The sequence below is a fragment of the Stenella coeruleoalba genome (genome assembly GCF_951394435.1).
Source record: "Stenella coeruleoalba genome assembly, chromosome: 2".
NCBI classification, from domain to species: Eukaryota; Metazoa; Chordata; class Mammalia; order Artiodactyla; family Delphinidae; genus Stenella; species Stenella coeruleoalba.
The window spans coordinates 15,128,885-15,144,846 of record NC_137147.1 but is presented as its reverse complement, the minus strand read 5'-3'; the positions used below and the strand labels follow the sequence as shown (position 1 = coordinate 15,144,846).

Below are 15,962 nucleotides of genomic sequence, written 5' to 3'. Positions count from 1 at the left end.
CGAGTATCTCTATTGTATCAGGTAGTGCTCAGTGCTTGGAATGAAAATGAGAGGCTGAGTTCCTGTCCTGAGGAGCTTATCATCTGCACCAGACAGACAAGGAAACCAGCTGTTAAATCCAGTATAGCAGATGCTCGAGTTGAGGGGAGCCCACTGTGTTGAAGGCAGCTAACTCACTCTGAGGGGAAGGGGACGAGTGAGGGAAGATTCCCCACAGGTACCTCTTCAGCTCAGTACTGAAAGACTTGAAGGAGTCAGGTGGTGGTGGGACGGGGAAGGTGGCACATAAATGAGGAGGACTTCCAAAAGGGACAGCATGTGCGAAGACCTGGCAACAGAAGAAGAAAGCATGGACCATTGGGGAGCTTGCAAGTAATCCAAAATTGTGGTGGCAGAGACTGGTGTGCAAAGAGGCAGAAATACATGCAGGGCTTGGGATAGACCAGAGCTTTGGGGTTTTATCCTGAGGGCCAAGGAGAGCCACAGATCAAGTTGTATTTTGGAAAGATCATTTTGAATTCCTACTACGCACCATGCACCATGCCCCAGGCCCATGAAAACAATAAAAGTATGAAACGGATCCGTCCCCGCCCACCCATGACCAGTTGTCGCACTGGGTTAGCCTGGTGCAGTTCTTGGCTTTGATTACTGTGGCAGCCACTTGGCCTTGCTTAGTCCTGCAGCTGGGAACTCACCTTTGACCTCATGGCACGCCTCTCTCACAAACAGGATGAGAGAGACATTGCAGACAAGTCAGAAAGAGCCACATCACCTTTACTGGAAAAGTGCTCAAAGCACACGTCCCTCGCAGCTGCGTGATCTGGTGAAAGAAACTCAGGTTTGGAGCTGACTCACTTGGGTTCGAAGTGTCTTATTCTCTCTGAGCCTCAAAGTCTGCAACTACAAAATGAAGAAACCCAACTTGTTTCGTTTGGAAGACCCAATGGCATGTTTGTAAACTGCCTAGCAGAGTACCTGGTAGGTAACAGGTGCTCAGAAATGGTGGGCATTTTATCTCTACCCATCATGACAAGCCCATGCTTGGTGGACACATAGCAAGGGCAAAATCAGATACAGCTTGAAGTGTTGGCACCCAAGGAGTTGTCCATTTTATACTGGCAGACTTGTCACAGTGTCCAAATTCAGTGTTTCACCTAGAAAGTGTGACATGCTGTCCGACCCCCAGCAACATGCAATCAGGACCAGATAAAAAGAGGGAGGTGAAAGTAAATGCACGGTAACCATACTGGGTTAAGATTCCTCTTCTTGGGTTGCTGTGGGCTCCCCTGCCCGCAAGGCAGCGAGTTTCCATCAGCTCTGCCCCGACGAATGCCAGCCAGGCATGCCCCAGACGACCTGCGGTCCTGAGTATAGCTCCCAACCCAGCCACTCTAAACCACGTTTGGCCCACACAAGAAAGGAAAACAGGAGAGACATCGTATTGGATCTTCCAGAAGGTCTTTGTTGCAGTTTTCTCCATCATTGAAAAAAAAAATTACATCATCAAATAAAGACAATAGCAGCACAGCTTATTGAAATGTTACAAGCAAAGTTGCTTTTGTACTTTTCCTAAGAACATTACGAAATTCCCTCCTCCCCCCACCCTGCATTATTTTCTGTAAAATGCCTTTTTTTTTTTTTTTTTTTTAAAGCACCATGAAATCCTACAGAGAGAAAATTAGGTAAAACACCTCCACACGTGGGTTCATCGTTGTCACGGGGTCCCCTGCCTATGACTCTGGGATGGGTGAGAGACCAGAGGCTGGCATGTGGGTGGGTTTGCATATCGCTTCTAGGCACCTCTGCACGTTCTCACCTCAAGCCCTGATGGCAGAGTGGAGGCTTCCCGGTTGTCCTGGACAGCGCAAGACCGCTGTAGAGATGGAGTGGGAATGCTGTCAAGGAGTTTTTTGGTTTTTTCGTAATGCACAGGGAACTATTTGAGATTTTTCACTTAAGAACTGAGAACAGAAAGATTCCAAATCTCTTAGGCACCTGTGAAAACGATCACGTTCGGTAAAATCAGAGACACCTCTTATTTCTCCTCATTGCCACTGCACCGAAGTCACATGACTTGGGGACCGCCCTGGGAGGACTGAGGTTTCCATGGCCTGTGGGTGGGGTGGTGAAGTAAGTACAAAGCAGCTGGTTCCTCATGCAAGGACAGAGGCTGGGACTTTATTTACAGCCCTGGAATCAGCATGCTATTCCAGTGTTTCCATACGCAGAATTCACAGTACCCACAAAGCCAAATTAAAGTCACCTGTGTTTCACAGAGTTGCCATCTGTATTTTCCAAGGCCATTACTAGCTCTTACACTCTACCACCAAGAGTTCCCTCTGCTCACGCAGCCACTGTCTGCACACAGTTGCGTCATAACTGTGAGAAAGTATATCACCCTCCCCCCTTAAGACATCAGCGGGATGCAGGAAGCAGAGACATGAAATGCAGGACTGGCTTTTCTTATGTTTTTTTTTTTTAGAGAGCCTCTGCATGTTTGTTTGTTTTCCTATGCCTTTCCTATGGTTCAGAAACCACAGCACACATTGGAATGGTCGACATTCTTACCCAATACAGTGAGTAAAAAGCTGCCCTACCCAAACTCTGGCCACATTCTCACTAACCCCCAAAACTAAGCATACAGATATATGAGCAGCATCGACAATCGACTCAGCCTCGAAGCATCATCTCAGAGGGAGGCGAGGGTGGTTTGCTAACATCTAGTACAACTAGGACTTTCAACATGGAACAGTCCTCACAGAACCCAAAGCAGCCATTTCCTCTGTGTGTGTGTGTGTGTGTGTGTGTGTGTGTGTGTGTGTGTGTAGGCATCTGAGTAAGAAATGTCTGTCTATAGTATATGAATTCATAAAGTAATCAAAGGTAAACTTTACTACAACTGACTGCAAATAAAAACAGCTTAAAATTCTTCAGTCTTAACACCATGCAAAAAATGCCCACATGGCATGAGTCCCCTAGGTGACAGTGTGCTTGTAAGGTGACAGAGTGAGTCTACACAGGGCACGGACCTAACGTGGATACCAGGCTCCCAAATATATCTGGTCTCCATCAATCACCAAGAAAACAAATCCCAGAGGGCAAGAGACTAAGTTCTCATCTTCGCCTAAAATGAGTGGGGCCCGTTAGTCAGTGTTTACAAACCCAGGTAGTAATGTTCTTAATCAATGTAATTAACTCATGGACCAGGGAGCGTTTGGTCAGAGAACTGCAGAACTAAAAGGGACCTTAACGCTTAGCTGTGTTCCACTCCCTTGATGTGCTGATGAGGTAACAGAGATATAGGCAAGGGGCCTGAGGGGCCCAAGATAACAGTCTGGGACTGGGGAGCACAGACAAACAGTCCCAGTCACCTTAGCTATAGGTCGGGGACACCCGTACCTACACACACGTAAGGCCCTTCCCCAAAAGTGATAAAGTCCTAGAGTCACTATTGGATTAGGACTGAGTGTTGAGCTGGAGTCTCTCCAAATTGTCCCTTGGTTCTCACCACATCCATGTGGAGGAGAAATTCAATACCCAATTACCAGGAGAAACAACGGACACCGCGCACTGAAGTTACTGCCCCTGTGCTCTATCCATGTGCAAAATCAAAACGTTTTCTCCAGGTTGACGGTGGGGTGGGGAATGCAGGTTGGAAGGACGGGGCTGTGCCGATGCGTATGTAGAATTTGTAGCAGCTTTGCCTTATCCACGCAAATTCTACGTGTTACTTGGTCCCATCTTAAAAAGGTAACTTTCAAGCAACTCCAAAACAACTGGCCTCCCCCCAAATCTTAGCTTGTACACACGAAGTGAAGTCTCAGCTTCTCCTCTGGAGAGTATGTTATAGCTTGTCAAACACTCTGTCCACAGAGCTAATGGGTCAATCTCCACAAAGGGTGGGCTCTTCTTCGACTTTATTCATCAGGGCCTCAGGCCCATCTGTACTTGAGGAACTCCCAGGCAAGGGCTATTTTCGATCCCTCCATATCACTGGGATCTGACTCATCCGGACGAGCATTTACACACACACCAACGCCTGTCCTGTTTGGTAAAGTGTGCAGCTTAGAGCTTTGAATTGTTCTATTCCAGCTGTAGGCCGAGTTCCTGCAGGATAAGCAAGTAAAGTGCAAAAGCGTGCTTTCAAAGGGCATTTTAACAATACAGAAAGGATGCCACCTAGAGCATTCCCGAAACTAAAACCAAAATAATGTCCAATCAGCGTCTGCAAGGGCAACTCGTGAGGCCATGTTTACACAAAGACCTCATACCGTCTTGGCAGTAAAGATCTTCTCCCCACCTCTGTATGCTGTGTCCTTGAAACTAGAAAGACACACATTCACACACACACACACACGCACACTCACACTCACAAGGGTGCATGACACGGACGCTGTAGCAAAGTCAAAAGCAGACTTTGGTCAGATAGACTTTGAATACCAGCTCCACCACCTTCTTGCTGTGCGATCTTAGGTAAGTTACTCACTTAGCTTCCCTGAGCCTCTGTGTCTTCAACTGTATAACGGGTTTCCAAACACTTCCCGGAGAGTATTGCTGGGAGGTTTCAGTGAGCCCACGCCCATAAAGTACCTCATCTAGAGCCTGGCCCATGGAAGCCACTGGATACAAGACAGGGAAGCCGCTTGGCCAGATCTGCCTATAGGGTCTAGAATTTTAACCCACTATTATAAAGAAGGTACCAAGTAACAGAGGGTGGAAACCCAAATGAATGAGATCCTTGGACAGTTTAATCAGGAAGCTTTTAACTTGACAGAATAAGAAAAGTCCCAGTTATCTACCAATTTCTTAAAACACATTTTATGTCGGGCTGGCATGATTCCCATAGGAAGAACCAACACCCACACCCGCATATACATTGTTTTCCAAGTGTCTATTTATTACTATGTGGACACAGGATGTCACCAGTGAGCCACAGCCCCGTGGAGGCGTTAACCGAAACCGACCTCGGACAGGAGGGGTCTCATCAAACGTGATTCTTATTTGGCTCCTTTCCAAAAGCAATGCCAAAACTTTAAGTAGAGCCTAAAATTGGGGGGCGGGGGGCGGGGGCCGGAGGGCTACATGTGCCCTAGACAAGGGAGAGCTGTGCATGTGGGGGAAATGGGCAGGAAGAGGTCTGCCACGGTTCCAGTAGTCAAGGATGTGGTGGGTATAATTTTCCCTGAAAGCCCAGAAAGCATTAGATGGTTTCTGGAAGTCTCTGCTAGTCCTGTGATCTTGTGATAAATCTCCTCTCTGTATTAGTTATGTGACATCTGCAAACAGTGGCACCGAGCCTGGGAGGTCCAAAACCAGCAACTTCCCAGTGTTGCCAGGTCCAAATGCTTAAGTGTGTGGCACAAATAACTAAGTTTGAACCCGCATAACGGGCAGCCAGCTCTGAAAAAGGCTGAGGCGCACACAGGATGGGTGGCCTAGTACGTGTTTTTCCCTTTCTGATAAAAATTCACTTAGAATCTTCCTCTCCAAACCTATGACTAGCCAGTCCCCCCTTTCCTTCACTGGATGTTCTAACCTCATGGAACAATCATAATTATCACCACTTGTTGGTTACTCTTTGCCTAGAAACAATCAATCCCAGTGGTGTTCCAATTTTAGTGACTAGCAGGTGTGAGGAGAGAAAGGAGCAAAGGAAAATAAGTGATGCTTTCGGAATAAAGGAACACCCACACAGGAAAGTGAAATCTTTCAAATACTTCTTTTAAGTATTATTTTTTTTAAATGGCAATAATGGCACTTAAGCTGCAAGCAATGAAAACAATTCGATCTCCTTGTACAAGGGTTGGTTGAGGGATTAATTTTCCTTTTGTTTGCAGATAGCAAGATTGGGCCTCGGGTAACTATGTCTACCCTAAGACACCCAAAGGGACAAGAAGCCCTGAGATGGAATGATGCCATGGTCCTCCTTGGCGTGTCTCAGACATGCAGGATGTCTATAAAAATTTAGGATCAGCTAGACAGAACAGCAAGCCACCGGCATCGTGCAAGGCAATAGTTTTGGTATTTTTCCCCCTCTTATCAAAACAAATTGTAACAGAAGTTCCACTGGAAAAGTGAACATGAACATTTCAAAAGCCAGTTTATTTTCACCGTTGCACCCACTGAGGAAAATGCATGATTTTTGCCTGTAACCATGCAGCGGCTGAGGCTGGGTTTTCACCAATGCTTGCAAGTTCTTTGGGACCACCTGCCCCTGTGAGAAAGACAAAATTCAGTAGGCTTCTGCCATTGGTTAAGGTAATATCCACAGTGTGATATGTTTGTGATTTTTTTTTCTTTTGTAATGAGGAAAGCAATTGCACCTTTTAGTATGTGCGCTCTGATCTGCTTCCAACAAATTCCAGGTGCTCTTGGGTCCCAAGGACATTCATTTGGAGCTTAGAAAGGCTAGGTATGCACTGAACCGTTTGTATCAAGATTGGAGCTCAGAGCAACATTCTGAAATGTCCACTCTAACCCCAGTTACAAGTACCACTTCACCCCCCAATCCAGTCCCCTTCTGTGTGCGCACATATCGCTAACGGTAGGTTCAGGAAATGACTCCATTTAAAAGACACACCTGTTCCTTTCAGACGGCTGGTCTAAGGAATAGCTGCCCTTTTCTACGCGCCAGAGCGGGGCGGCGCTTCACTGGGGCACAGCATCGCCTGGACGTGCCCTTGACCTCTGCGGCCGTGACCTCCTATGCCTGCGAAGGCTCCCTGGGTGTCCTGCGGTCGAGATGGAAAGTGAAGTCCTTGTTCTTTGATTCCTTTGGGCAGAGCAAGCTTTCTCAGTCGTTTATGGCACAGTGAAATATATTCTTCGATGCTATGTAATTTCGGACTAACGAGAAGTCTTGTTTAAGGCACGTGTCTCAGGGTGAATTAAAAAACAAACAAACAAACAAAACCCACAACGCTGGGTCAAGTCCAATGTCCTTACCGTTTAGTTTCGGCCTTCAAGTAACGCGTTGTTCTCGCGCTCCTGGTCTTTGGTGTCCGTGGGGGCCACGCCATTCTCCATCTCGGCCTGCGGCTGGATGCAGTCAGTCAACACGGCCGTGCTCGAGTGGTCCGGGTTACACACCTTTTCCGCCGCCTCCTCTCTCTTCTCCTCATCCAGGGAGTAATTCCGGAAGGTCCTGTAGATCTTCTGAACATCCTCGGGCAAGGTCTTTCTGATGTCCTTGTTCTTCCTCTTGGTGAGCCTGGAGGCGGACCCGAACTTGTTGATTATGTTGTCCTCAGAGGCTCCCTGCCCGTGTTTGTTGAGCTGCTCGGACCCCTGCAGGCGTAGGTTGTTGGGCCGGTTGTTGATGCTGTCCTGGGACGAGGCCTTGAAGCGGCCCGCGTCCAGCGCGGCGAAGACGGAACGCTTCTCGGGGGAGAGCATGTCAAGCGAGTGTGCCCTCTGGTCCAGGCCCAGGCGCCGGCGCTCCATGCTGCGGAGGGTGGCCGCCCGCTGCAGCTTGTCGTGGATCTCCACGCTCAGCCGCCGCCGCGTCTCCCGGAACTCCGCCGTCACGTTGGCCTTCCACTCGGCCGCGTGCGCCTTGATTTCCCCCACCTGGCGGAGAGACGGGAAAACAGCCACGCGCTGAGGCATCCTCCTCCGCCTCGGCGTTCCGCCCCAGGCGCGCAGCCCTCGGGTGTCCCCGCGGGAAGGAGGCCGCGGCGGGCCCCCCCCACCCCGCATGGCCCAGCGGGAGGGCCGGGATGCTACCTCTGCCCTCGCCCTTCCTGCCGCCTAGACACCCACCTCCGAACGGCTCGGGTCTAACGTGGCTCGGGAAGGCACACCTGCTGGGGAACCCGATGGAAGCTTGAGATCTGGAGACCGTGACTGAAGGAGGAGAGGCGTTTGGCATTCTGGGGCAGAGATCAATGTTTGGAGTCGGACAGGCCCGAGTTCCCGTTGTTTCCGCCCCCTTTTTAATCGTCTGGCCTCGTTCCTCCAGCATAACTCCGGGGCGGTCGTGCCTAGCTCACGGGGTTTTTCCTGTTACGTGAGGCAGGCATGCATCTAGCACGTTCAGCAGACACAAAGCAGGTGTTCAGCAGGTCCTCTGCCCTTCCCTGTCCCTCCAAGATCCATCTCTATCTGGGAAAGGTGACCCACCTGTCCCAGTTAGCCTGGGAATGTCGCGCTTTTAAAAGGGAAAGTCCTCAGTCCTGGGCACACTGGTCAAGGTGATCACCCTATATCTGGGCCGTGCTCTGGCCTTGTGCTAACCCTGGTTTAAGAAGACCCTCCAGGGCACATGGTAACCACACTTCCAGGGTCAAGGTGCAGGCAGGGGGCGTGTTCTGCCAAAGCCCACAGAACACACTTCCTTAGAGTGAAGTTTTGCATGAGGATCAATCCCAAATCTCTGGGCTCTTTTTCAGCAGGGCTATTAGTTAAAGTCTCATGCTTTCCTGTACAGATGAGTAACTCGGACTTTTGGATTGAGGAACGTCAGTATTTATGTTGTGGCTTTCTCTTTCGTTATAGCTGATTTTCAGCAGGCCAGTTAGCTATCTGGGGAATCGGACTGGGGAGTGCATTGACATGGCTTATGCAAGCCAGGAAAATTAAAGCATTGCCCCCAGGAGTGATCTGGGAGACGTCTCCGTTCAACAACGCACTCCTGGGGCCTTCCACATCAGATGACCGCGTTCTGGGAAGGGAACAGTCACCCTTCAAGAGGCTGCCCCTCTTTGTGTTTCTTTGGGTTTTATCTCCTTTCCTTTCTTTAGCACATTCCTTCTCTTTACTTGCCCTCCCTCTTTCTTATTTCTTTTCCTCTCTTTCCAGATGAACTACGTGGACATTTTTTTAAAAAAACAAAATCTACCTTTCCTCCTTATGCCTTCCTTTTCTTGCCTCTGTGTAAGTTTCCATGCACATTTATTGGAGGAAGGAAAGACTGTGTGCCCCTGGCTACAGAGATATACTTGTTTCTACAGATCTGATAACCAAGAGGGGGCATAAGTGAAAGGGACCCCTTGAGTTCACTTCCCCACGGCCAGCCACAGTTCAATAACTTCAGTCTCATATGGAATTGAGAAAAATTCACATATTTGCTGATTGGGGACAACTGCACACCTCCCTCAAATGTAAGCTACCTCTGCTATGTTTGTTTGTTTTTCTTTTCATTTCTTTTTTTAAAAATAAGTTGTTGTTTACTAGTCTTTCCAGGAGCTGTGGGCTGGTGGGTCATCAGATTTTCGCACCTGCCAAAAAAGGATCCAGAAATAACTGCTATTCCATTTAGCCTGGCGTTTAAAACAATTCAAGGATTCAAAACCAAGGAAACCTAGAAGCCCTCCATTTAGTAGGACACAGTCTAGCCCATAGAATAGAGATAGGTAATTCTTAACACGAGCCTATCTGATCTCAGGAACATTCATAGAATCTGGAAAGGGGTCCTACCTCTTCTTTTGTCTTTTTGGACAGAACCCGTAGCCAATCTCCGATCATACTGAGGACAGCTGCAAAGTAGGCAAGGCCAACAAGGATCCAAAACCACACTAGGGGCTTATACCACTCCCGGTAATTGATGCCAGCGTTTCCCCCTGAAAACAACCAAATGTTACTTTAACCAGGATCTAGCATATAGTCTTCGCAGAGCAAACATATCCCAGTCTGTGTAGCAGAAATGTCGTCCATCACCATCTAACAGCTACTAGGCTTGCTGTAATCCATAATGTGACATCGGTGGGATGGCCAGGAAAAGACATGTCTCTTCCCTAAAGTAGCCTGACCTGTGGCTTAACTTCCTCTGAATCTTGACCACTAACCATAATACCCGTAACAAAAAATATCCAGTGGCCAACATGATCCACCTAGTCTAAACCTGAGCTTGACGATGAATGACTTGAATTAGAGGACAACAGAGCAGGCCCAGTTGTCAAGTTTTTCTTAAATTGCCTTAAATTTAATAAAAATAAAATATCATTAAATAATCCCGAACGGTTGGGAACTCTTGGAACCATGTCCTTCTTAAGCGCACATGCATGAACCAAGAGATGAGTAGATGCACGGAAGTAACATTAGACTTAATGGTATTCCCGAGACTCGGACCCAAGCAATAGTGCTCACCAAGGATGGTGTTCACATGATGCTAATCCGTAGGGTCAGTTAGACTGAGCAATTAGAATCTCCGGGGTAGAACGAAAAGGGACCTCCAAGGCCGGCTAGTTCAACCCCTTTACAAATAGGGATTACAGTAAAAATCCATCAGACCAAATGGACTAGCTGCCTGACTGCATTGACTGCTGTCCCACTGAAAGGAGCAGTCATTATTCCAAGGAATTAGCCTATTTATTCTAGGCCTCCTACAGGCACTGCCTAAGGCAGCCGTGCAAAAGAGATTCCAAGCCCAGCGCCCTCTCCTAAAGAAGTAAGGACGCTCCACGAAATAACTCACAGCCTTGCTCTCACTCTGTGAGATGTCGCTGCCCCCTGAAGCAGGCAGGTGGCCATTTCTAAGGCAACCAACTTGAACCATGGATTGGTAATTATGGTACCACATGGTGAGTGATCACTGGACTTTCCCACTGGGGCATGTTTGTAACCTCATCTAGCATCCTTGAATCCATACTGAGCTCTTATGGTATCAAGAATACCTCCCAGAGGCAGCTGGGCAGGCACTGTGGCTTGCGGCTCTTTTCGGGGTGACCAAACCCACTTTGCAACGCCGCCCCACGAGGTTTCCATAGCCACAGCCACTTCTTAAAATTAGAATTCCAAATTTTGCTAAAGGGCTCTGTGGTTAAACCCCCCTCGGTTTGGTGTAGCTGCCTTGTTTTGCCCTTTCAGGCAACTCTCCCCGCTCAGCTTTCTCTAGGATACAGTTGGAGTTTCTGCAACATTAAGTGTGTTTCGAGGTTCATTTCATCTCTGCGCTAGGCTAGAGATCTCTGCAGCTTTCTCCTTGGAGCTATCTAAAAATAAATATTTACCTTCACAAGTCACCATCACCCAAAAAAGACTGTCACTAGGGCGCGCTAGTGAACAAGGCTGCCTGTTCCTTTATCAGCGGCTAGCCTGGAATGCAGAACTCAGTATGTGCTCCCAGTCAGGGTCCAAAATGCTTGTAATGTTGTTAGACTGTCCTAAAATGAGTCAGCTACAAAATAAACCAGCACTTGATCCTGCATGGTGACTGATGTTCTGACTGATATTTCTGAATTGATGCCCCGTCAAATCACAGCAACCATCAACTCTTGTTAATGTATCTTTTAAAATGACGGGCATCCTTCCCTTTTGCTCTTAAAAGTATTGCCAAAAGGTTGTGACATACTTCCGGTGTTCTAAGGCATGCATTCTTCAGATTGGCCTATGTTAGCCCTGGAAACTGCAGTTTAGAAGGGCCTGGTCCAATTGCAGTCAGCACCGTGAATTATAGAAGACCCGAGTCTGCGGAGACTTCAGGACAAAGGAAATATGGCTCTGTAATCTGCGGTGAGTAAGGGAGTTAAAACAGTGCTATACAGGGGACCCTGATCAATATTCTGTAATAACCTAAGTGGGAAAAGAATTTGAAAAAGAACAGATACATGTATACGTATAACTGAATCACTTTGCTGTACACCTGAAACTAACACAACATTGTTATCAACTCTGCTCCAATATAAAATAAAAAGTAAAAGAAAAAAAAAAGAAAGGTACTCTGTGGGACACATATTTACATGTACAACCACCGTTATCAAAAACCCATGGGGAAAACACGTCCATTTTCTCTCACTCAGTTACAACAAAAACAGACTTTAAAACATTCTAACAATTCTATGTGTTTTTCTGTAGATTTGCCCATTTGCTCCATTAAAATCTTCCATTGTTAAAGATCATTAAAAAAAAACAACAAAAAAACCAGTGCTAGTGGCAGTCACAACCTTACCAGGTAAGTAAACATCAGCTCAAGCGCTGGTGTGTGCTACTGTTGTCACAGCCCATGGTGGCTCATAAGGATAAATAATACATTTAAATCACAAGTAATTTTTTAAACCTCATACTCCCAAGGCTGTGCTATTTGTGCCCCAGATTAACAGGTTGACAGATGGAACTGAGCGCTTGGTTAGAAAGCAGGGTTTACCATAAGTGCCCTCCAGAAGACAGTCCTCCAGACAGGCCAGTGTTAGCACAGGGGGCTCTGCAGCACAACAGAGTGCAAATGATGCTCTGGGGAGCTTAAAGATGCTGGTGAAGGGCTTCCCTGGTGGCGCAGTGCTTGGGAGTCCACCTGCCGATGCAGGGGACGCGGGTTCGTGCCCCGGTCCGGGAGGATCCCACATGTCGCGGAGCGGCTGGGCCCGTGAGCCATGGCCGCTGAGCCTGCGCGTCCGGAGCCTGTGCTCCGCAACGGGAGAGGCCACAACAGTGAGAGGCCCGCGTACCACAAAAAAAAAAAAAAAAAGATGCTGGTGAAATAGCTCTAAACTGCAGCTGCCGTTCCATGTGTTTACCTGGGACTGGAACCTCAGCTGAGTTTTCCCACAGTGCAGCTATGGGTGATGCTAAGGACTTAACCAGACAGTTGTTCCTCTTACTTTCCTCATTTCTCTGTGTGGTGTCTTTCCAGAGCTTCAGGCCTCTCACCAAATGGCATCAAGTGACCTCTTGCCCAAGCTGAGGATCTGCACAATGGTCGAGCACTGTGCATAAGGAAAGACTGGTGGGGTCCCAGGACTCGGGCTCTTTGTCAACAATTTTTAATCACTTTGACTTTGCAGTTCTTAGTCCTTAGCCAATAAAAAGGAAGAAAAAGTTAAAACTGCTATTTCTACAAAGTGGACTTCAGTCTTCCTCTTCCCAGTTGGAATAGCTACAAAATTAGCTATTAGAATTAACCTGGAGACACCCATGCACCTGCAGACCAGCCTTCACAGCCTCTCCAGAATTTTCTGTCTTCCAGATTCCGGGAGAGGAGATCCCTGTCCTCTATAAATGTATAACTTATGATAGAGTTGCTTGGTCAGAGTGTTCACTTCTTGAAGTAGAAAATGACCGACTCTCTGACCACCTAGAACTATTCCATTAGGAAAGAGAAGGATGGCCTCCTCCTTCTATTCCTGCCTTCCTACCACGCTCGGAAGTGGTCCACGTAAGATGTCAGATCTCATCTCAATTTTCAAGCTCCCTGTCCCTAGATGCATTTGATGGTGGTTTTCTTTTGCTTCCTTAAGCACAGTTCATTGGCATTTATTTTTATAATGAAGGCTATTTCTCCCATATACATTCATGCAGAAGCCATTATAATATTATATTCCCTCGGGGCAGTTTTCAGCTCCTGGTAGGTCACCTGAGTCTTAAGTCTTGCATCCGGACATGCCCAGGACAACTTCTGCAGGGACAGTGGCTCTCACCTCAGCATCAGGCAGCTTAATCTGCAGATCACTGCAGACTATACTCTATGCTAATTTCTCCAGAGTTTCATATTTGCCACTTGCTAATATAGACTTTATCAATTGATTCAAGCAGCCTTAATACAATTCAGAAGTCCAAAATCCAATGAGAAATTCATTTCACTCATAACTCATATGGTGATAAGGACACTCTGCAACCTGGGGAGGGAGAGGCTGGCTTCCTTTCAAGGCAGCAGCCCGCTGCTGTCTACGTCGCATAGGACCATGGGCTTGAAACAAGCCTGGGCACAGCAGCAGTGATGCTGAGCCTTTTTCATTTGCTTCTCCCACATCTTTTCTCATGGTTCGGAAAAGCACTGCCGGCAGAATATTTTCCCCACCAGGGCCCTGGTAACTGGGATGCCCAGGGTGCTTACCTGCCACAAAATCACCAAAGCCAACCGTGGTGAGAGTGACCACCACAAAGTAAATGGACTCCAGGGCCGTCCACCCCTCAATGTATTTGAAAATGACAGCGGGGATTGTCACAAACACAACACAGCCGGCCAAGATGAACAGGATGGTCGAGATGACCCGGATCTTGGTCTGACTCACTTGCTTTTTCTAAAGAACAGCAAAAGAGAAAGAAGGAGAGGCAAGTCAGCTCCATCACCCTGGATTCGGAAGACAGAGGTAAAGAAAAAAACATCAGTGGCTTTGAACCTCTCTTTGGTCATGGGCAGCTTTGTGAGAATCCGATGAAAGCTGTGGACCCTCTCCTAGAGAAATGCACATTCAGAAGTTTTCAGGGGGTCTAGGGGTCCTTGGGCAAGAAACCCCACTTAGCTTGGGGTTTAGCCAAAGAATCATGCCCATGGAGTCCAGAGACAGACTGGAGGCACACTGGTGTCCCACTGAATGGCACTCAAGACAACACTGGCATGGCAACTAAACTGAATAATTTACAGACTGTCATCGGGGACCCTAGCACCATTACTCAATCAAAGCCACATGTTATCATAAATATATATTTAACACCAGAGTGCCTGGACCTTTGTACATTGCTTAGATTGAGTTTCTGCAAAAGTATACATTTACGTCATGGAAATCCTCACCATGTGATCTATTTTCTAGTTATTGCCTTCCGGTAACTTAGCAGAGAACCTCCAGAGTACAGAGAGAACTTTGCATTCATACACCTCATTTTACAGATGCAGAAAGAAGCCAACAAGGGTAAGGAACTTGCATAAAATGTTGCTAATTAGGGGCAGAGCCAAGATGCGAATTCTGGCATGATCTCAGTCCGGTGCGCAGCGATGGAAACCGACTTTCAAGTTACTCAAGGATTCACCAATTCAAAGTTGCCAGAGTGCTCCTCCAAGGACAGAAACCAGACTAACCTCCATGAAGAATAGGCCTTCCTGTTTCCCCTCTCGGAAGGAAGACTGAGAATAAAAACTTGTCACTGAGGGCTTCCCTGGTGGCGCAGTGGTTGAGAGTCCGCCTGCCGATGCAGGGGTCCCGGGTTCGTGCCCCGGTCCGGGAAGATCCCACATGCCGCGGAGCGGTTGGGCCCGTGAACCATGGCCGCTGAGCCTGCGTGTCCGGAGCCTGTGCTCCGCAACGGGAGAGGTCACAACAGTGAGAGGCCCGCGTACCGCAAAAAAAAAACAAAAAAAAACTTGTCACTGAGCAACCTTGTCAGTGTCCAGGAATTCCTAAACTTTCATCACAGCAGGGTCACGTCAGCCAGGTTTCCCAGGACAGAAATGGTCAAGAGAGATTCTTCTACGATCAACCACTCGGCTTGACCAGGAAACGCTAGCCAAGGCAATGACTAGGTCTCCAAGATAGGAAGGTTGATGATGATTCTGTTTCCCTTCCTCTCATTTGCCTCTTCCTCCTTGACTTACGGAGACAAACACCACCTCTTCCCTGGAAAACGCCAAGGGACAAAAGAGCTGGAAAAGGAGTGGAGAGGCTGCTCTTCTCTGTAATCATGCCTCAAAACCATCCGTCCCACCTGCCTGGGGTCCTGAGTCCCAGGTATGTTCAATACGGCAGAATGGAATGGGCAGGTAAATGATAGGAAGAGTGGAGAATATTTATTTGCACAAATCTCAATCAGCATTATTTACACTCCAGTTCCTGGATCAGTATATTCCCCTAAATATTTGTAGGAAAAGCTAAAGACATACAATCCTTTATAAAAAGGAGTCAAGTTCTCTAACTCCTAAAAGAGTACTCAGTATATAAAGTGGGAACAGGAAAAAATAAATTGATCCAAGCTTTTATATAGTTCCCTCCCCATCTCCTCAGAAAAGCCATCAGAAAAAAAAAAAAGAGATAATTTATTGATATTTTTGAAACTGCATATGAAAATACCATTATTCCACAAATGAAAGTACTGTGACAAGATAAATTACCCGAGAACCACAAGGAATGTTTTACCCATTTCATGAATTTCCAAATAGGATATTATAGAACTTTGAGGGGGCAGTTAAGGCCCGTCTGAGAATCCAGAAAATTAGTTATTATTAGCCTAGTTTTGTTTGTAAACATGTACAAAACTCCAAAGCCCAAAAGGAGATTTTTACCATAGATCATTCAGTTAATCTAATTGCCGGCAAT

The 15,962-nt window shown here is 47.3% G+C and overlaps 1 protein-coding gene across 1 annotated transcript in view; it reads right to left on the bottom strand.

Moving 5' to 3' along the window:
• Positions 1 to 5,999: 5,999 nt before the first annotated feature.
• Positions 6,000 to 15,962, bottom strand: part of KCNK10 (potassium two pore domain channel subfamily K member 10) — a gene marked incomplete at its 5' end in the record, with an annotated part of 92,474 nt that continues 82,511 nt past the window's right edge. Inside the window, 3 exons of the mRNA XM_079912796.1 lie at positions 6,000 to 7,569; positions 9,418 to 9,560; positions 13,769 to 13,955. Of these exons, the coding sequence (XP_079768922.1) occupies positions 6,949 to 7,569; positions 9,418 to 9,560; positions 13,769 to 13,955 (951 nt within the window). The 3' untranslated portion in view covers positions 6,000 to 6,948. The remainder of the gene's footprint in view (positions 7,570 to 9,417; positions 9,561 to 13,768; positions 13,956 to 15,962) is intronic.